Source organism: Pelobates fuscus, chromosome 5 (genome assembly GCF_036172605.1).
Source record: "Pelobates fuscus isolate aPelFus1 chromosome 5, aPelFus1.pri, whole genome shotgun sequence".
Classification (NCBI taxonomy): domain Eukaryota; kingdom Metazoa; phylum Chordata; class Amphibia; order Anura; family Pelobatidae; genus Pelobates; species Pelobates fuscus.
The window spans coordinates 209,076,482-209,099,790 of NC_086321.1; the positions used below are offsets into that span (position 1 = coordinate 209,076,482).

General features: G+C 38.3%; 1 protein-coding gene across 1 annotated transcript in view; it reads left to right on the plus strand.

Annotated features, from left to right (window-relative positions):
* Positions 1-22,925, plus strand: part of KIF27 (kinesin family member 27) — an 83,918-nt gene extending 60,993 nt beyond the window's left edge. The window contains 9 exon segments of the mRNA XM_063456532.1: positions 6,446-6,651; positions 7,641-7,838; positions 8,335-8,448; positions 9,421-9,597; positions 10,487-10,702; positions 13,028-13,234; positions 14,947-15,145; positions 16,041-16,196; positions 22,453-22,925. Of these exon segments, the coding sequence (XP_063312602.1) occupies positions 6,446-6,651; positions 7,641-7,838; positions 8,335-8,448; positions 9,421-9,597; positions 10,487-10,702; positions 13,028-13,234; positions 14,947-15,145; positions 16,041-16,196; positions 22,453-22,925 (1,946 nt within the window).
* The last annotated feature ends 384 nt before the right edge of the window (positions 22,926-23,309 follow it).

A 23,309-nucleotide genomic window follows, 5' to 3' on the forward strand; every position in this document is an offset into this window, starting at 1 on the left:
GACACACATGTAGACACACAAAGGCAAACATACAGATACAAACACTGCCACACATGCAGATACAAACACCACCACACATGCAGATACTCAGACAAACAGATACACATACTGACACACATACAGATATGCAGACAAACAGATACCCACACACTGACACACATACAGATACAAGCACTACATAGATACAGACTCCCACAAAGACACAGATACAAGCACACAAAGACACACATACACTGACTTCTGCTGGCCGGGCCTTGTGGGAATTGGAGGCTTTTTCTCCTGGTCTGCCCCCTGCCCACCACACTTCCCTTCCCACGGGCACCCACTGTACCGGCGGTAGTTCCCACATTATGGAAGGTTTTTTTTTCGCATTCCCCTCAGGGAACTGGTTGTACCCCTAGGGATAGTTTACCACAGTTTGGGATCCGCTGTGCTAGAGCATGCTTGCCTTCTCCACAAAGCGCAAATGTGCCTGCAGGTGCCTCTGATTGAAGACTTGCAAAGGCTGCAGACAGCAGTTCTGCAGTTTTTACAAACGGTGTTAATGTATAAGCCCAGTGGATAAATGCAGCCATAAAAGCATGTTTTCATGATAAATCTACTAAATTGTTAAAAATAAATGAAATTCCCTCCGGAGTGTTCCTTTAAAGCAAGATAATTGTACTTAATTAAATTTAAAGGGAGACTCCAGACCTGAAAAGTACTTTAGCTAGCTGAAGTGCTTTATGTGTGAAGAGTGTGTCCTCTTTTTCTAATTAAAAAAAAATGTGCAAATTGCAATAGAAATAGGCACTTTTATAAATATGAACCTTGTAACACAACCTGGATTTCAATCAGAAAACCAATCCTGTTACTTCCTGGTTAGGTTAGCTCAGTTGAGCAAAATTCAAGAGGCAGGCAATTGCACAGAGCACCTGCCTTGTAAAGATTTCTCACTGAGCTGCATTGAGACGTCTGTGATTGGACAGCCACCGAAAGTATGGGCGGGGTTAGAAGGGCAAGGCTTGCAAAGGCTGTATACATATGCAGCTTTTGAAAGCCGTTTTTAGATATAACGTACATCCAATGAAAAAATGCTTAAATCAAAGCTTGCATGTCTTTTCATTGGGGGTTTATCTACTAAACATGGATTATTTTTTTTATTTTCTTTTGTATTTAGGCAGAGGAGCGTTCCTTTAATCCCTAAAGGACAAATGCTCTTGAGATGCAACATGTTTATGACCAATGCCTTTTTGCCACTTTTGCAATGCATTCATTCTACCACAATCTCACCCTTTCTGCTTAAGTGCACTCATACATATTGTAATTTTTTTAAAGGAGAAATTGGGCCTTCTTTTGATATCAAACATGTATGCATAACACTATAAAGGGAAAAAACTAAGATATTTTTTCTCCTCAGATTTACATTTCATAATTTATACACAACAAGTGCAACTAAAGGCTAAATGTATATGTCTAAGATTTCAATTACATTTTATAAAACAAATTATGATTTTACAGCTAAAACATTGCAACATTTAGTATACTGAATTTACAACTTTTATAGTATTTATGGAATCCAAAACCACTACACAAAAGTATGTTTGTTACATCCTCCAGACTATTTAACGAAGAACACTTTTACACTTTTCATGTAATCATTTTATCATAAACCTTGATCAAAATAGTTAATTATTTGTGTTATTTAACAGGTCTTAACAGACCACACATTTCTCACTACTGTAAACCCCCCACATTTGTATTCTGCTACTGTTCTCAAGTACAATGATACCTCACATGTATACCGTTTCCCCTAAATAAACCCATAATCCTACACTTAATACTGTACCTAATCCCACCTCAGAGGGATTCCCTCAGCTAATGTCAGTACTGGCATTAGCAAAGAGATTTCACAGCTAGCACAGTAGTGCTCCCTCTCATGCGGCAGCTCCTGAAACTGTGATTTTTGCTAGGTTGCTGACAATGCCCAGCACCAATCACAGGGCAGGGAGACCTCACCAGGGCCTCCATCATCATTGGGACAGACTCAGGATCACTACAACTGGGCAATCAATCATGTGTAGTACTCACTTTGAGCTCTGCACACAGCTCACCTTTCTGTCTGTGGTCACTAATTGCAATTGCTACCCGAGTCTCTCTTTTTTAACTTGGGGGCAGACTTAGAATTACCATGGTTGACATTGCTCAGCCGCAGTATTTAAAACAGATTTTAAGGGGAATGTGCAGAGCTTAGTTTGAGTCCTGGGCATAGCTCATCTGTCAGTCTGGTGCCACTAACATCAGCACCAGCTGACAGAGTAGACACTCAGGTATGTGATTGGTACTAGCAATTGTTTAACTCAGCTGTTCCTTTTAATGCATGACCGTCATTTGATCGTTAAGGACTTGTCACTTTTAGTTTTTATTTTTTTAGTTTTTTTTTAAACACACAATTGAACTAATTTCCTGCTCCTGGATGGGATGATGTGTACACCGCACATGTGTAAATAACACATTTACCTCTGCAGCACTTTATGAAGGAGCCAACATTTTCCTGCATTGTTATGGCGGTGCTCATACACACACGGCATCTACCTATAAAGTGCCATAAAAGAGCAAATGCCCATCATTATTCCTACAATGGTGCCAGATGAGCGAGTCAAGCTCAATTGCATCCTATACCTGACTTTGATATTTGTAATATATAATTTTATAGAAAAGATACAGAACTGAGAAATGAGAAATCATGGATCTGGAGATATTTATAAACTATATAAAATCATATAGATGTGTTGACCACATATAAGCAAACAGCTTGATAAAAGTCCCCCGTCAAGACTGAAACCTTCACTTTTTTGATGACTTGTGATTCATAGCTTAAAAAACTACTTTATAACTGACAGTTGACCTTAAACAACGTATTTAGGAAGTCAAGTTGGCATATTAGAGCACCTCAGCCTGGCCCATACTATTATACTATGGATACTATTATTCCCCTGTTTGTTATTTGTTGGGCCTTCTGTATTCCGTGTACCTAAAACACCATTTACATAAAATTGTTGCATTGCATGTAAAACTGAATGGAGTAATAGTAACATAATCATTCTTTCCTATCTAATTCTGCCTTTCCTGTAATCGGTACTCACCTTTTCCATGTTTTCACCATGTTGTTTCTTGGCATGCTTATACAGTAAATTAACTCATTTCTCTAAAGCAGAGCTTCAACAACTGGCCTTCTCTGGAAATTAAATGTTCAGTATGAAACTGAATTTCAGCTGTATCATGACAGCATTGTGATGTCACAGAGTTCGGATGACCTCATAATTTCCACACAGAAAATACTATGTATAGAAAAAAAACAATACTTTGAATACTACTGAAATGATACCAGTTTTAGTTATGTTTCAGGTCAAATCTTCAGAAAGTGAATGCTTTTCACATAAGCAGTACATGAAAGTGTGGTGGCACAATGCAATGAAACACTGTAGCCCAACATAATATCATTTATACTTTGGTAAATAAGAGACAATCAGACCATGTTCTAAAAAGGCCTTGAATATCACTATAGCAATGCTTTAGTATGTGTTATTTGTTGTAATCAGTGGTTTAATAGACAATTGTGCAGCTGTAAGACTAGCCTCAAATTCTTGCCTATTTGAGTGTCCTGAGTAGGAATTTAGTAGTGTTAGTGTATTTAAAAATGTAACTGTATCATTTATTTGACAAACTTTATATGGCACATTTGCTTTGATAAGATTTTATACATTCATGATGTAATACACTATGTTTAAAAATGTAAGACCATGCATATGTGAAGACTCATCATTCATTATTATGCTTAAACTGTAACTAGCATAACTTTAATCATATAGTTACATACGTAATCTGTGTCCAAAGTAAAAAAAAAAAAAGGGATGAAGTCAACTAAATAAACTAAAAACTATAAATATACATACATACATACAGGGTGGTCCAAATGTAGGTATACAGTGTAGTTTATTTGCATTTTATGACATTTATATTTGTTTAACACTATTTAAGCTTGTAAGTGCTCAAAATGTCTTCCATCAGCGCTGCAACATTCCTCAAATCTATGCTCTGGGAAGGTATTTTCAAGGTAGTACATTGCTGCAAAAGCATAATGAGGAGGTGCCTCAACTTGTTGGCAGAGCAGTTCGTCGAAGTTAGCCCTAGTTCTGAGTTTTAGCACTACCACGTTGTGCAACAAGTTTAGGTAATTGTTACTATCCACAGTTCTATGAAAAACAACTGGTCCTTCAACAGCTTCACTGAACAGTGCACCCTACACTGTGAGGCCTTACTGGTTCAGTTGAGATAGGATAGTCAAATTTGAGTTTTCTTTGGCCAATACGCACAGTTATTTCTGTTCACATGGCCTGACAATGAAAGAAGCCTCATCTGACCAGATGATCTTATCAAGAAGATCTAGTTTGTTAGAGGTTTGGTTACGCATCATCTCACAGAATTGCAACCGGTGGTCTCGGTCGTCCTCAAGAAGACAGTGTAACAGTTTTGGACGGTACAGCTTCATTTTGAATTTCCGTATTAAGCGTTGCAAAGACATTCTCGGTATGGATAGCTGCTGAGACGTACGTTGTGTGGACTTTTTCGGACTGTTCACAAAAGTCACAGCAACTCTCTTCTCATTTTCCTCTGTCATAAACATCCTTGGTTGTTCGAATTTCGATGCATCAACCACTGCATCTGTTGCTTTAAACTTATCTGTTTAAAGCAACTCGTGCAGTTTGCCATGAACTTCTGGAGGAGTGTGGAAGCTGGCCTCCTGCCCACCGACTATGGTCCAGGTCAAAGACATTATTCGGGAGTTGCCCATCTCAGCCGCCATTAGCAGCTTTCCCTGGGTGACCCTAGTTCGCACTTTCCCTTTATACGAATAGAACCATACGCTAGCTCCCTGGCAGCAAATTGCATGAACCAAACCCACGCAAGGTCCTCAGTGGTACTTAGCCGCGACCGCTATGGAACTAATTTCGGCATGAGGACTTCATGGGTCATCGGTCACCTCAGCGGTACTTAGCCGCAAATGTTATGGAACTATTTTTGGCATGAAGTGACCGTGCTGTTCCCAGACAACTTGGTCCGGGATTTTGAACCACTTTGCAACCTGCCAGGAGAGCGCTTTTTGGAGGGAAGGTGTCTGAGACTAAGGGGAACCAACGCTCCCTGAGAGCCAGGCGGAGCACCCCGTATTGCAGCTGCAGGAACTCCCTAAACTGACCGGCAAACGCCCTGGAACTATTTTGGGCATAGATCCACGTGTGCGGTCGATCAAAACTTTAACACGGTGGCGTTTCCCCCACACTGTATGTATCTGAGTGCTATTTGGAGAACTTGGGCGCTCAGATCAGGGTTATTGGGGATGCATAATATGTGGGGTTATTGTATGTTTTTATTATGGTTTGGGGTACTTTTATGTTTTGTGTTGGGCTCTTTGTTCCTGTGAGATAATTAGCTTACCGGTCTTTAACTACAATTACTGGGAGGAATGGAAACCACTGTGATATTTGTATGTTAGTAGGGAGTATTGGGCAGTTGGTATTTCCTATCATATGAAGGCTTGAGTGCACTCATATTTTTTGAGATTTCCTGACCACAGGCCAGATGGCTGTGCCCATGGACACGTTGAAGAGATTTAGTGTTCTGACAGATTTCCCTCCAGCACCAGAGGCTGTTGTATGTTAGATGCATCATACTCTGGCTATTCAGTGAGTGCTGAAATATCTTGTATTCATCTTGTTTGTAGCATATTAAAGAACTCTTGGACAACTTTTATATATAGTCTTAATTCTCTCTAGGCACCCCAACTTGCCCTTGCCACTGTCATGGTTTGCTCCCCATCTGGTAAAGTTCAGTTGACTGTTTTCATACAGGTCTCCATTCAAGTTAAACAAATGTAGTGTTACTGATTATTCTGGGTAGCCCCCACTGATTCAGGAGGGAGGTGGAGAGTAGCAGTGAGACTAATAGACCACCACTAGTCCATGAAAAAGAAAAATGAGCGGGTAACTGAACGGTTCCTCACGTGAGAAATAGGTCCCTCTTGTCCTTTGATGGCATAGCGCTCAGCTATCATGACAGACAGTGAAGTAGTGTGATTGCTTTTGTTCCATTTAGCCACAATAGTGGAAATGCCAGAGACTTAGAGAGGGGGTGTACGCTACACTGCTTATCTGGTGCCAGGAACAGGCACAAGAAATATTGGGGTTTTCTTGTGCTGTATGTGATGAGTTGAGTATAATTTCGACTTGAAAACGTGTTTGGGAGCCACGATTTTTGGAGCCGTTTGCTTAGTTTGAACCTGTGGAAATGAAAATTTAACCAGCACTGCAGTATTTATTTCTGAGTTATTTACTTTTGGAAAGTAAGTTATGTAGATTGACAACTGTATGTTGTTTTGTTTTTTTTCTCTATCTGGTGGTTTAAGGTAATGATGCCCAGTCAATAAATGGGCAGTATGCCATGAAAATATCACAACTGGAACAAGAAGCACACCAAGCAAAAGCAGACCTGGCTGAAGCGCAGAGACAGCTGCAGGAGATGGAGAACAAAGAATTGAGGGACATAGCACAGAAAGCAAAGCTACAGAAAGATTTCCGTAAGAAAATGGAAGCGGCAAAACTCAAAGTGCAGGTATGCTAATTATGTGTGTTTTACTTGGACTGTGTAACAAGCACGCTGTCTGCTTTTGATCCACTAAAATTGTGGATGACAAAGACTTGGTTAACTATACATTTTTAATCTATAAATGCTGTTGAAATTCATAAAACATGTATAGATTAAAATGTATACTTACCTGAAGACCATTGTCTGCCTCCTACAAGATAGCAGCATCAGCAGGTCCAGATTTCCCTCAGGGCGGCAGGCATGAGATGAGTAAGGCAGCACAGCTGGTGTTTTAGATCTCCTTTACTGACCAACCCATTTCCATTCTCAGCGCTTCACTTCAATTAAACGATATATGTTTGAATACCACAGTAGGATGTTAGCATGTTGTGCCTAAGATTATGTGCCACATTGCATGAAATGCATTAGGTTATTCCGCTTGGAGATGCCTCTTTTTTTTTTTTTTTTTTTTTGACAATTCTCATAAATGCCATTTTATTAAATTGAGGGCTACAATTGATTAGAAACTTCTTTGAGTGCAAGCAGACGTATCCATCTTTCCAGTATCAGCAAGGTAGAGTTGCCCATACTCTGCTTGCACTCACAAGGTCACAGCAGTGTTTAAGGGAGGTGGGTACATGACACACGGCATATGCGTATATACTGTGTCTTGCTTTGAGATAGAATCTCATACTCTGTGAAGTGGATGCTCTCAAGTGTAAGTTTCAACAATACTGTGAAGTTGTAGCTCTCCATGTTCCATGTTTTTTTTAATATGTCTACAGACAGTGTACTCGCCACCAGTATTTAGCCTGGAATAGCAGTGGTAGAAAACTGTAAGTAATGCATATAGTTATACAGCCAGCCTTTTTCAACCAAGGCCTGCGCCAGCTTTTATGTTTTTCACACGTTTCTTTGCTTTCAGTTGTATTCGAGTCGACACAATGGGGAATGGAGCATTATATAAGAGTGTCAGACATTTAACTTGATAGCATTATTACTGTTATTACTATTAGGTACTGCAGAAAAAACAGCAAGATACCAAGAAGCTTGCATCAATCTCCATACAGAATGAGAAGCGTGTGACAGACGTGGAACAAAATATTGGTCACATGCGACAACAATATACCCAACTGCAAAGAAAGTTGAAAGAGGAAAGTGAGAAAAAGAAAAAATTGGAGTTAGCAGTCCAGAAGGACCAGCAATATATTAAGGTACAGAGAGTTGGGAGTAGCATGAACAATTGGAAGGAGTGGCAAAGATGCACTATAAACATGTATGCAGGCTTATACAGGATTAATATAAATATGATATGACATATCAAATGTGGAGATAATTTTACATGACGAAAAGTAAACAAATAGATAAATACAAATTAGGGGTCTCATTTGGTTTCTAAATCTCTACACAACCCATCAGCCTCATATATAGCTGTGTTAATGATCAATTAATAAATATATCAATTGTGTCCGCATAAAACAGTTCATTTGTGATTTGAACAATTACCATCTGATACAGACGATTTGTCTAGAACCATTCTCAGCAGTTCTCTACTTGTAGTAACATATTGATGCAATAATAATAGACGTTGCTTATGACAGTAGCCTTCTCCGTCTTTGAATATGACAATGTGCTTGCACAACCTCACCTACAATTGAATGTTACTCTGCACTTGTCGAAGAAAAATATCTATTTCATTGTTCTATTCAGGAGCTCCAACTAAAGACTGAGCAGCAACAAAAGATGCTGAAACATAAAAATGAAGAGATTGCGTTCATTAGAAGGAGGAAGAGTAGTTCCAGCATGCCTGATCAGCTCCAACTAGTGAGTATGCATTACTCTGGCTAATGACTTTGCTTTCTGACCTTGGGCCCCTATTTCACCTGCTCACCTACTTGAAACCCCCCTGTCTATTTTACACTGTTTCTGAACGTGCCCATTTCAGATACCATCAGACCTCCTTCCTCTCATCAGAGTCACTTCACCCATTCCATTCACTGTAGTTCTCTTTAGGTCCTCTTCCATTTTCAGACTCCACCAGAACACTTGGCACCCATCATATCTGTCTGCCCACCTCAGTCTTGTACAGATCCATCTGACAGTAACATACTCCTCATGACACGACTCATAACTTATATCATTATATATGGACTATAAACTATATATACTGGCAATTTATATCATTTTATAATCCCTCTACCTACCTCAGACCACCCAGTCAAAATTCTTGATCATTTGACATGCCTCAGCCCACAGGAGGTCTGCCTGTTAAGTTCTGACAATGCTGCCATTGCAGGACCCTTTACTGATTTCAAACACCTCTGCCCACTTTGTTTTATGTTTTCATGATATATTAACCTAGATCTACTAGGCTTGGTAGTTATGTGCAATTGCACACTATTTTCTATTGCCTGAGAGCTTCTTAGATTTGTATTTTTACGTTTTTAGCCTGTGTATCCAGGGCCCTCTTCTACCGTTCCTGTATATTTTGAGCATGTTCTGTTAGACTTAATTGTTAGCCTTGTTTTACCTATTGTATGGTGCTGTGGAATATGTTGGTACAACAAAATTTTAATTGTATTCCCATTTGTCAAAATGTGCACAGCAAGCCATGTTTTACAGGTAATATCTTTACTCTCCATAAATTGAGTTTCAGACTGCAGTTTTACTAGTTACAAAAGTAGTCTAAGATGAAATGTCAATAGAATTAACAGCAGCTTTGCAGTCTGTGGCAAATCAGTCTAGTTCATCATTATCTTTCCCTCCTTTTGTAAACTTATATTCTATACAATTAAGAAATTAGAAGAACAAAGGAAGTGGCTGGATGAAGAGGTTGAGAAGGTCTTGAAAGAGCGACAAGCACTGAATGAATTGAATGAAGAATTAAAGAAAAAAGAAGAAAGCATTGCTAAGAAGGAATTACTTCTACAGGAGAAAAGTCATCTAGAGATTAAAAAGCTTAGATCAAGCCAGGTACAATTGCCCAAGAAATATTTTATTTATCGAGATTCTGGCCAGCGATTAAATGTACAATAAATATATTTACAGAATGTATCTTTGGTAATGGAAGGTAGATGTATATTGTGCCTTGTAAGTCATCAAGATGATGGTGAACAGGTATCTGACTAGGATGGCCTGCTGTCTCCTACAAAGTTCCTTATGTGTGGATAGAGAGGTTATTTACAAACACACTGCCCTATACCAGTATCTGAACAATTTCCAGATGATCCAGTACATAAACATTTTCATTTTGCTTGGTAGGAAGAACTCTGATTTATCATTGAGTGATTTGTTTGGAATATTTAAGCAGATCTTCACCTACTTGGATTTCGTGAATATTCTCCTACCTCTTGTGCATTGTCTATTTTTTAAGATTCCGGGTTTCTTAGAACTTATGAGAGGACAGCAAATTTGGTCTAGTGATATTTTTATAAGCATTAAGATGTTTTTGTTTTGTGTGTGTTTTGTTTTCAGGAAGTTAATTTAATTTTTTTAATGAACTTTTAAAGTTAAACTGTCTCTCACATTTTTTATAACTTGACACAAAAAAACAAAACATGAAGCGTTTTAGATGTTTATTATAGGAGATTTATACCAGGCATTTGAGAAACCTATTATGCAGGTCGTACAGCATACTGGTACATAACATACCCTTATTCTAAGCACAATCTTATGTATTGAATCCATGCTCTTCATTATCAAAATAGCCAGTCTCATTGCAGAAATACATATATCACTAGATGTCCTCCAGTCAATTTCAAGCCACAGTTAGATAGACATCTAGTAACTGTACAAATCTGTATTCTGCAAAAACAACATAATGGTGTGCATATAAACTTATGTATAAATATTGTCCTTTTAGGCTTTAAACAGTGACCTGTTAAAGCTATCTAACCGTTTGAGTGTTGTGGAGAGTGAGCTAACTGACAAAAGCAAAAAATTGAACATTGGTGACAACGAGGAGCAAAGGAAAGTGTCTATGGAGGTCAAACTATTACAGAAGGAGAGAGATCATCTCCTACAGAGAAGAGACAGCCTAGATGAGAAGCTGAAAAATGGAAGAGTGCTCTCACCAGAGGTAGGTTTAAAAAAAAAAAAAAAAAAGTTATGTGTTCTCATCTGCTATTAGACCATTCACTGGAGAGAATGTTAAGAAAACCAAAGTCTGACTATTTGCACTGTGGCCCGTATATATGAAATATTCCAGGTTTAAGCAATATTGACTCAAACTAATTATTTTATTAACGTAAAATCAATATAACAAACAAGAAGTACACAACTGTACAAAAAAATAACTCCAATTCAAAAATTCAAACTCACCCTGGTCATACTTCTCACACCTGGCATGTTTTGTTCTAACAAGCACATATACTTAGACAAACCCTGAGTTCACATGAAGCTTCTAAAATAGGTAAACCCATATATTTATTTATTACTGGCATTTATAAAGTGCCGACATATTCTGCATTGCTGTACAATTAGGAAAAGTAAACAGTACAATATACACAGACAAATCCAAAAGGTAAAGAGGGCTTTGCCCGTGAGCTGAAATCATTGAAGCTCTTCTATACAAAGTGTTTAGTTAGATACCCTGTGAGCTTACATTCTAAAGGATATAATGGGGATTTGAGACAAGAGGAACATGGGGAATTTGAAAGTGATGGCCAGAGCAACTTTCAGGAAAGTTGCAGCTAATGTTAGTGTGTAAAGCTAATGAGGGGGGGATTAAGATATCAAGCAGCTGGGAGAGCATGTAAAAGTTTTTTTTTAGAAAGAACCTGAGTGGGTGGGCAGTGCTAAGAGAAATAAAGAGTCTGAGTTTTTGTGAATCAAGGCCTAAGAAACAGCTATGGAGATAAGACACGGTTATATGAAAGTATTTACAGCCAGGCTGGGCAAAGGATGGAGAAAGGGAAGGGGGAAGGGGAATAGAGCAAACACGTGTTGTATACAATTGATAAGTTGACCAACCAAATTTATATTACTCAAATATTAACTGCATGTACATCAAAAAATATTAATGGAATACATTCACTGAAAATTACAAAAAACTGCATATAGAGAAACTTACAGTGGTAAACCGGTTTTAATGTTAACATTTTATAGTAAAAATAATATAGTGACAAAGGTAGAGTAAATGAGGTGGACAGTCTTTCAAGGTTCAGTCAGTACATGAAAGATGCTGGGAGAGGAGAAATGTAATGCTGGGTTTGTGTTTAAAGGGACACTATAGGCACCAGACCACTTCAGCTCACCGAAGTGGTCTGGGTGCAGTGTCACAGGTCCCTTAACCCTGCAGTGGTAATTATTGCAGATTTTTGATAAACTGCAATATTTGACTGTCAAGGTTAACTCAACCTCTATTGGCTGTCTGGTAGAAGGACTTCTGGACAGCCTGAGCTGCTGCGGTTTGAACTCGAGTGGTAAGTGTAAGTTAACTCTTCCACTCTATCAAGCTCAGACCACAAGCAGCGTGGACACACAACAAAGACAGTTATAAGTCTAAGCATTCTTAAACCGTTTGAAAGCGTATTGTTGGGTAGCAAACTTATTACAGCATGCCTGGATTGTCCCCTTAATTTAGGGATGCTGTATTACTTAAAATATACGTTTCATACAGAATATCACTAATTATAATTTCAATGCCAAAAAATATATTATCAACAGTGATCTTCTTTTAAAAAAAAAAAAGCAACTAGTGGAACTAAAATTACTGAGACCCATTTTCATTCAGCCTTTCCTTATCTTAACTCTGCTCTTCCTTTTTGTTGCTTCACTGCTCAGTTTCTGCACTAAAGTTCCAGCTATTCTCTGTTCCTTCCTTCATCTCTGCTCCCCATCCATATCAGTTTCAGCTTTACATGTTGGCATATTGAATCTGAATGGTACAATTGAAGTTAATGTAGCTAAGCTCTGACTAATTCTGAATTCTTTCAGAGCATCTATTTTTGCCTAAGTTGTGCAATTTAGATTTAATTTACTTGAATTTGGAGTTTAATGAACAACCCCGAATAATATAAGGCCCATGGTGTATATTATACTTTAAGAACCATAGTGTACATTTTCTACTAAATTGTAAGGCTTATAATGTTTAATATATACACTATAGCTCACACATGTTTGTTTTTGCCATGTAAGTGCTGCATTTAACAGGTGGACTGGTCATTTTTACTCTATTTATACGTTGGCCCCTGAATAGATATATGTCTCTTAATATCACTTGTATTGTTTTGCACATCCTGTTTTCTAAATTATTTAGCATTTACTCCTTCCCTGCATCTTTGGTTTTATCCAGCCCTTTACAGCTTTTACAATTCAAAAGAAAGGGTAAGTTAATAGCTCTCCACTCTAGCAGATGTTCTCTGAAGACACTAATGCATTGCTCTTCTTCTTGTCCCCTCAGGAAGAACACACTCTGTTCCAGCTGGAGGAGGGTATAGATGCTCTTGAGGCTGCCATTGATTACAAGAATGAATGCATTCAGAGACGGCAGCAATCTGTGAAAGACTCCACTCAGATACTTACACAGAGTGAAGCCAACATCCTTGATAAATTCAGTTCACTCTCCGTGACTGAAACTAGATCTATCTTTGTCAGATACTTCAACAAGGTCTGAATTTTTTATTTTATATTATTTTATTTTTGTATTTCTGGTGAAATATATACACATCCATATTTTTTTCATATATATAGAAAGTATTGCTGACTGAGATAACTATTGTTTCAGTTTGGGGAGCCACAGATCGCAATCTGACTAGCCACAAAGAAGGGTATGAAATTCTATCCTTATGTGCTATTTCAGGCTACACATACTGCACATTAACTCATAAGGCACTTCAGTGTTGGTATTGACAGGAATATGTGTCATGGGAAGGCCGATCTTAAATGCATCATCATAAGGGAAAGAAGAATCCTGGAAGAAGACACTACACCTGTAGGAGAGTTTTGGTTGGAAGTGTGGCTTATGGCTTAAAAAAAAAAAAAATATATATATATATATATATATATATATATATATATGCCATGTGGGTAAATCATGAAGAAAACACACATTTCCACTTGAACAGTTACACTTTATGTGAAAAGTCCATCAGTCCAATCCTAAAATTTTACCAGTAGTTATATGGCAATTTTGTTTTTAATGTAGAACGACATACTCACTTATTCAAAAATATATCTTCACATATTAAAAAATATATGTATTTTCATTTTGCTATTCCCTCTGTGTAAATGTTGTAAAAATGCATGCTATCATTTTAAAATTTATAAGAATGCATTTAACCCCTTAAGGACACTTGACATGTGTGACATGTCATGATTCCATTTTATTCCAGAAGTTTGGTCCTCAAGGGGTTAAGGACACAATCATATTTGTTGAAAGAAATATATCTCTACACTTGTGTAAAAAATTAGAACTCCCAAAAAGCAAATAATTCTAATAGTCCATTGCCTATTGGATAATTATTAAGGTCACTTCATAGTGTCACAATTGCACAATATCATTATATATACAAAACGGTTAATTTAAGATTAAAAAGGCATAACTGCCTTTAAATATGTTTAAAATCCATTCTGGTATTTTTATACCTAAATATCTAATTTTATATCTAATATATATATATGTATATATATATATATATATATATATATATATATATATATATATATATATCTAGGTAAAACAAATGCATGTTGGTTTAGCATTGCAAATAGTGCATTCTTTTGAAACGTCTAAATTACTTTTATTAAGGTAAATAATGCATAAACATACCGGTAAGTACATTTATATGGACATATCTTATGAGTTTAGGTCTTATTCATATTTCGGGGGATTTTATTATTTTGAAAAGCAATGTTTACATTCATTTGTCTTTATTTTAAATTGTATTTAAGAAGTGACAACTTTCTTTTCAGTACATTCTGCAATTTTTCACAAAAAAATGCCAATTTTTTTGTTTTATTTTTTCTTATAAATCCATTTTTAAATTTGTTGTGTTGCCAAAGAAAGTGTATATGACTGTTAGGGCACAAAAAAAAAAGAACAGATGTAAACAATCCAACAGATTACGCCAAATTAGACTTAAAATTGTTTGTGACACTTTGATAGCCTGCTTTGTGACTAGGTTGACTTACTAACAGCCAATGGCAACGCTTCAAATTAAATACCCTGTGGGGCCTACTGCAAACTTTAATGAAATTAACATTTATTTTGAATCATACTAAAATACATTGAGCAGCTGGTGTAAATCCCGGTATGCAGCAGCTTTAAAGTAAAAAGTGTTAATCTGAATAAATACATAATAGTCTGTTAAATGTTTCCAGGTTGTGAGTCTGCGTGAGTCTGAGCGTAAACTTCAGCTGCAATCACAAGAGTTATCAATGAAAGTAGCAGAGCTGGAGAATATAGTAAGAGAGTTGGAGTCTGCCTTGGACCATTTTACTCTGCAAAGTGACCGACAACTGACCCAGCAACAAAAGGAGTATGAACAAAAGATGCAACTGCTGTTACAGCACTTTAAAGGCATGTTTATTGCAGCTATTGGGATGTATGAAAAAGAAATGGTAGAATGGTTTATTTACTTATGCCACTGGCTTTAGCTGAGCACTGTTTGAATTCCCACCATTGGCAGGCTCGCAACAGTCACTATGATGACCATGCCCTGGAGTGCTACCTGGCTGTGCTCTCCCTTCTTGCAAAATCATTATTTATTATATTGCCATTTTAGCAATATGCTAAATACCTTTTAAAGATTGCGAGGGAGCGCTTCGCAACCATCCCCCTCGGAGGTGCAGACCACACACTCCTCCACTGGACCACCAGGGATCCTGCCATCAGCCACTGGATCACCGGGGATGAAAATCCCCCCTACTTGCACACTCAGCCAACTCTCTAAACACACTATCAGTCACAGTCTGCCAGCCTTACACATAGTCACACTCATTTAACCTCAACACATTCAAACTCCGTCAACCACACACAAAGGGGCTTAGGGCTTCACTGATTCTTGTACTGGCACCCAGCGGTTTCCAGTTACGCCCACTGATATTCAGTTCCCCTTGCAGCTTACGGTGGATTTAAAATGAACTTGGAAGAGTCTGTGTGGTTGTGAGATAGTCCGATTTCAAGTGTCCATTGTAAGGATGTTGCAGAAGACGTCATTTTATGAAACCCCAAGTTGATACAAGGATACATTTTATCTAATATTTACTAAGTTAGTTAAGTCTACACCTATTTTCCAATGCCATGAATGCAAGTATGATAATGCAGTTCTTTATCACATGTCAACCTTCACAAGTGTTACTTTCTATGTCACTGGCACATATAACTGTGATAAATGTGTTTAATGAGCAAAGCTCATACTTGTATGCTAAATGAGGCAATGTAACTCACTAATATTTTAATTAACTGTTCGTAGAAAAAGATGCTGGGGCAGTTACAGGAAACATAAAGGCCTATGAAGCAAAAATTGAGGAACTTGAAAAAGAGCTCTTCTTCTATAAGAAAACCAGTCGAGAATTTAAAAAGAAGCTGCGAGAAGTTGTTGGAGACACAAACATGGCTGTTTCCAAAAGTAAGTGGTATATCTGAATACATATATAGTGACAAATAAAGTTAAAGTATACATCCATTCTAAACAACCACACTTTGTGACCCTCTACATTGTCCAAAATAGATTTTACCTGGATAACCTAAATATAATATATTAGGGCCTCCATAGCAGATGAATCTACATTTTCAAACAAAAAATTGCTTAATTTAAGGTCTTAATTTTTATTGCTTGGTAAACACTCCCCAGCACCCTCAGCCAATCAATCCTGTCCATTTGACTAAATGTGACATTAATTTACACTCCTTTCACCTGCCTCATACCTTCTAGATTGCAAATATGCTGGCAAAGCTTTCAACACCAACTGTGCCAACATGTGTTTGTATGTGTTGACATAATACCATTGTATCATAGGCTGTAGAATCAGTTGATGCTATTAATATACTTCAGTGTTTAGTTGACTTTATTTATGAAAACACAAATTAAGCATTTTTTTACATATCTTGAGTATTCTTAGATTTAGTATATGGTGGTCCGATATTATTATTATTATTATTGCCATTTATATAGTGCCAACAGATTCCGTAGCGCTTTACAATATTATGAGAGGAAGATTTAATTATAAATAGGACAATTACAAAAAACTTACGGGAACAATAGGTTGAAGAGGACCCTGCTCAATCAAGCTTACATTCTATATGAGGTGGGGTGTAAAACACGTTAGGACAGGAATTTGCAGTCAAATAAGGTGTGCTGCCCTTTAGGTGAGAGCAAGAGACAGGTATGTGAGGTAGAGGTTAGTCTTGGAGGCCATAAGCTTTCCTAAAGAGATGGGTTTTAAAACACTTCTTAAAAGATGCAAGACTCGGGGAGAGTTTGATTGCGGTAGGCAGGCTATTCCATATGAAAGGAGCCGCCCGCAAGAAGTCCTGCAAGCGTGAGTTGACCGTATAGGTGCGGAAAACGGACAGGAGGTGGTCACGGGCAGAGCGGAGAGATCGAGAGGGGACATACCTATGGATCTGTGAGGAGATATAAGAGGGGCTAGAGATGTTCAGTGCTTTATAGGTGTGAATTAGTACCTTGAATTGACTCCTATAGCATACAGGAAGCCAATGTAAGGAGTGGCAGAGGGGTGAGGTGTGAGAGAACCAACTAGAGAGGAAAATCAGTCTGGCAGCAACGTTCATTATAGACTGTAGCGGTGCGGTACGGCTTTTGGTAAGACCAATTAGGAGAGGGTTACAATAATCCATGCAGGAAATTACTAGAGCATGGACAAGCTCCTTGGTAGCATCTTGTGTAAGAAAGGGGCAGATGCGGGCTATGTTTTTAAGATGGAATCTACAGGATTTGGCAATATGCTGGATGTGAGACTCAAAGGTGAGGCCAGAATCAAGTATGACGCCAAGACAGCGAGCTTGCAAGGATGGACTGATGTGGGTACCACAAACTTGAAGGGAGAGCGAAAGAGGAGGATCAGTATAAGGAGGAGGAAAGACAAGGAGCTCAGTTTTGGAGAGATTGAGTTTCAGAAAGCGGGAGGACATCCAGTCAGAGATGGAAGAAAGGCAAGCAGTGACACGTTGCAGGACGGCAGGGGAGAGGTCCGGGGAGGAGAGATATTACTGGGTGTCATCAGCGTACAGGTGGTAGTGGAATCCAAAAGAGGTGATAAGTTTGCCAAGAGAGGCAGTATAAAGAGAAAATAGAAGGGGACCAAAGACAGAGCATTGGGGGACTCCAACCGAGACAGGACGAGGGGAGGAGGTATCATTAGAAAAGAAGACACTGAATGAGCATTGGGAGAGATAAGAGGAAAACCACGAGAGGACAGAGTCACAGATACCAAGTGATTGAAGAGTTTGAAGAAGGAGAGCATGATCAATGGTGTCAAAGGCCACAGAGAGGTCAAGAAGAATTAGTATGGAGTAGTGGCCTTTGAATTTAGCTGCGATTAGGTTGTTAGTAACTTTGATAAGCCCAGTCTCAGTAGAGTGGAGAGGGCGGAAGCTAGATTGAAGAGGGTCAAGGAGAGAGTTGGAATCGAGGAAATGAGACACACGGGTAAAGACAAGTCTTTCCAGAAGCTTTGAGGAAAAAGGGAGCAGGGATATGGGACGATAGTTAGAGGGGGTGGACGGGTCGAGGGATCGTTTTTTTAGTATAGGTACTACAGTGGCATGTTTAAGGTCAGCAGGGACAATGCCAGAAGAGAGAGAGCAGTTGAAGATGTGCGTTAAGGAAGGCACGAGACAAGTGGAGAGAGATCTAATAAGGTGCGATGGGACAGGATCAAGTGGGCAAGTAGTGGGGCGTGAGGAAAAGAGAAGAGCAGCCACCTCTTGGTGAGTAGCCGGGGAGAATGTCTGAAGGGTAGGAAAGGCATGATCTATGTGTGGTTGAAAAACAGAATGGCAAGGAGGGGAGAATTCTTTCCTTAGCTGTTCAATCTTGTCAGTAAAGTAACATGCAAAGTTATCAGCAGTAAGGTTAGTTTGGGGGGTGGCCACAGCAGGGCGAAGAAGAGAATTAAAGGTGTCAATGAGACGCCTGGGATTGCGGGAGCATGAACTAATGAGAGAGGAAAAGTAGGGCAAGGGCTGCGCTGTATGAACACAATATGAATCTTTAACGGAGAAAGTCTGACTGGGTGCGAGACTTCCTCCAGGAGCGTTCAGCTCAACGGGAGCATCTTTGCAGGTAGCGTGTTGATTTAGTATGCTGTGGTTTGGGGCGGGACCTCCTCGAGGTGCTTGTTTGGAGCGGTGCTGCAGCGTTCAAGGCAGAGGTGAGGGTAGTGTTATATGCGGAGATGGCCAGTGAAGGACAGGAGAGGGAAGGGATGAACAGCAGTCGTGAATCAATATCAGCTGACAACTGCTGGAGATCAAGAGAATTAAGGTCCCTCCTGAGTTGAGGGGGGTTAGGCTGAGGTTGTTGGGTGAGGGGGTACCCGAGAGCAAATGATAAGAGGTGGTGATCAGAGAGACGAAATGGAGTGTTGCAGATATAAGATATTGTACATGCATAAGAAAAGATTAGGTCAAGGGTATTGCCAGCTACATGGGAGGGAGAATTAGCCAACTGTGATAACCCAAGGGAGGAAGTAATTGAAAGTAGTTTAGAGGCTGCAGAGGTCAAAGGTGGGTTAATAGGAATATTGAAGTCCCCGAGATTTAGGGATGGAATATTAGAAGAGAGGAAATAGGGTAGCCAGGCAGCAAACTGGTCAAGGAAGAGAAGAGGGGAACCAGGGGGACGATAAATAACAGCAATGTTAGCAGAGAAGGGTTTGAAAAGGCAAATTGAATGTATTTCAAATGATGGGAAAGAGAGGGAAGGGGGCGTGGGTAGAGGTTTAACCCCTTAAGGACACATGACGTGTCTGACACGTCATGATTCCCTTTTATTCCAGAAGTTTGGTCCTTAAGGGGTTAAAGGAGCAGTGAGGGGAGAGGAGAAAACCTACACCACCACCTTTACATTCAGAGTTTCTTGGGTTGTGGGTAAGTTGAAGACCACCGAAGGACAAAGATGCAGGGGTAGCAGTGTCAAAGGGGGAGAGCCAGGTTTCTGTTAAGGCTAGTAAATCTATTGAACGAGAGATGAAGAAGTCATGGACAGCAGTGGATTTAGTAATATTGCAAACAGAGCGTGCATTCCAGAGGGCAGTATTGAAGGACGATTTAGAGGAACATGAGATGGGTATGAGATTAGTGTGGATCCTTGGGCTAGTATGTGGTGAGTTTGCCGAGATGGGACCGGGGTTTGGAGAGCCATCACCAGCTGCTAGGAGCAGAAGGATAGAAAGGAAGTGAAGGTGGGAGTAGGATTTGAAAGTTTTGCAGGAGGGTATGTATGTAGAGGATTTGGGAGGAGTTGGTGGAGATAAGCTGAAAAGGTATGTATAGAGTGCATGGGATGAATAGAGAGTGGAGGGTAGTAAAGTGGAAGTAATGAAGATGGTGTTGCCAGGGACAGGTGAGCAAAAGGATAGGGATGTTTTAGTAATGAGAGAAGTTAGTGTTAAAGTGAAAAATAGAAGTGAAAACATTAGTGAAAATTTGTATTATATAGATATGTAGATTATTTATATATATATATAATATATATATATATATATATATATATATATAAAATCCAGAGGACCCCTGCACTCCAACTTCAATAATGAGAAAAATTTACCTGGTGCTCTGGTGGCTAAACAATACAGGATACAAAATTACAGGCACTCAAGGATTGAAAATGCTTTAAATCTTCATTTATTTCGAAGAGAAAAAAATCGACGTTTCAGCTCCTCACAGGAGCTTTCATCAGGACACAAAATATCTAAACTCTAAAAACACTCTTATATAGGACAAACAATTATTGCTAATGGGTACTTACCACCAGGTGCACTGCATTTGCGCTCGCCGCCGGAACTGCCGAGACCGCCTTCACAGACAACCATACTTCCGGGTTTGCGGTCATGTGACCCCCTAGGACGTGTCAATTGGCCAGGCTGTGTACGTTACTGGGGCAACACCAATGAACAATCTCAGGTAGTTGCTCCCGAAGTACCAAAGCCGGCGAGGACCAAATTTCTTTGTGACACTTAGTGTTGTCAAGGCAACCGGGACGCGTTTCCGGCGGACGTGCCAAAACGCATAGAATCAGAACGAAAGACCTACCAGACACATATATACCTATAATTGTATATACATATGAAAAAGTGTGTATGAAAAATATAAATGGACAATGAAAAGTGCATATAAACTTGTAAACTGGCAAACATTAAGCTTGTGTACAAATATTAAGCTTGTGTACAAATATCAAAGTGATGTGTCTTGTATGTTGAAGTGATAAGTATGGGAAGGTCCTAGGACTACTGAAATGTGGATGGTATATGTGTAAAAATAATCTAACTCCTAAGTGATAATACTAAGTCTAAATATGTGAATAAAATGCATATATAGTGCTCGGTAATTGCGCACCTGGGGTAAGTCCCTTAGATACATACTTGTTACATATAACATATGGTAAGGTTAATATGGAATTTAAAAGAATAGTCAGCAGTACTAGGAAAACAAAAAAAATAAAAAATATTAGAGAAAATAAAATAAATATAAAAATAGAAATAAAAATGAAAGATGAAAATAAAATTAGAAATAAAAATAAGTCTAGAAAGTGGAAAATAAAAATACAAATAATAATAAAGAAATAAACAATTAAAAAATATATACCAAAAAATAACAAAAAATAAATAAAATAAGAAAATAAAAATGAATAAAAAATAAAGAATAAAAAGTAAAAAATAAAAAATAAAAATACAAATGAAGATAGAAATAAAATTAAAAATAAATATAAATAAAACTACAACGAAAATAAAATAAAATAAAAATAAAAATGAAAATAAAAATAAGAAATAAAAAATAATGAAAAAATCAAAACTGAAAAAATAATATTAGAAAATTAAGTGAAAAATTAAATAAAAATAAATATAAAAATAAAAATGAGCAATAAAGAATAAACAGTCAAGAAAGGAGTAGTAACAAATAAAGTAATGAACAATAATATACAGATTGAAAAAAGTGTAAATAAAAAAGTAACGGATTTGCGCACATATATAAATCATATACATATATACACACACACAAATATCAATGAGTGTTTTAACAGAGGATTTCAGGTGAGGAGAGGTTTAGTGACTTGATTTTTGTGTTTTGGAAACCAGCTGATCTGCACTATCTATAAGTAAGGTAATGACCATGGAGTGGGATGGTGAGGGGAGGATGGGCAATCTTCCAGAGATGATACCTCTGCTCAGAAGATTCTGCAGGACTTGGTTGCTTGGGAGTGCTGGGTGTTAATGCTGTTTTAAGGGGCCCAGTCTGAAATATAAGATCTGAGGTTAGAAAGAAAAAAAGAAAGAAAACACACTATTATTATATAGTATATTATAATATGTTTTTAATATAATTTTAGAAATGTGATAAAAACAAACAGAGTGGCTATTAAACAATATACAGTATGCATGTAGGTAACTAGAATGTCGCCCTAACAATGAAGTTCTTATTCTCTGTACTTACTTGAATTGCACAGTAAGGATCTTGTAAGGTCAGATGAACATATCTGGCATTTTGGATTAGATCAAATTTGATTTACATATTAAAAAGGAAGGAACTAAACTGTCAGATCCCCTTTGTTAAACTGGATTGCATGCAGATTAAGTTGGCAACATATACAATATAATTTCATGCCTTTGTTTCCTCATAAGTCAGATCACTTTCTTTTTCAGACAGCAGTACTGGAGATGATCTACAAAGACAGAATGAAATAGAACCAGCTGCCTATAAACTACAGTTGACATCTCAACCTGCGAGCAGCAAGCCAAACAAAAAAGCAAAAGAAACTTCAAACTCTGTGCCAAATTCTAGACAGCGGCAGATTGCTTACAGGGCTGGTGGGGGTATTTCTGAAAGTGATGAACAGCCTTTAGAATCTCGCAGGCAACCTAGAAGGCACTTGTCCAGTGGAGATGATGGTGATGATATAGAGGAAACAGATGGTGCATTACAGACTAAAATTATGTCTTCAATATCAAAAGTTGGGCCTATCCAAACCCAACTTGGTGTGACCCCAATCAAGATATCCTATCAAGAGGTACGGCAGATATCTCTATCAGAACTATCAGCACGACGATCCAGCATCGGCTCCATTCCTGCAGATTCAATTGAAATGTAACAAAAGTCATAAGACGTCAAGGTTTAGCAATTGTTGCAAGTTATAAGGAACAGCACTTATACCATGACAAGATATGTTTATCAGCATACTACCAAGCTATGGCCCATTCTGCCAGAAGGCAATTATTTTTAAAAAACACTGATTAACAAGCTGTGTTCACTAATTTATAGATACAATATTTATAATTAAATTGAATATAAGGTCATGTTCGATAAATTCTGCTGTTAATATTTCCTATTAATGGAACACTCCAAGCATCAGAGCTAATACAGCCCACTGTAGAATGGAGTCAAACTGTTTAAGAACATTTTTAATAACTTATCTCAGTGCCACCACCTTCCATGTTGCCAGAAGCTCCTGCTACTGAGTTAAGCCTGACCGTGCCAGGCTGCATTCTTTGGCAGATAGAGC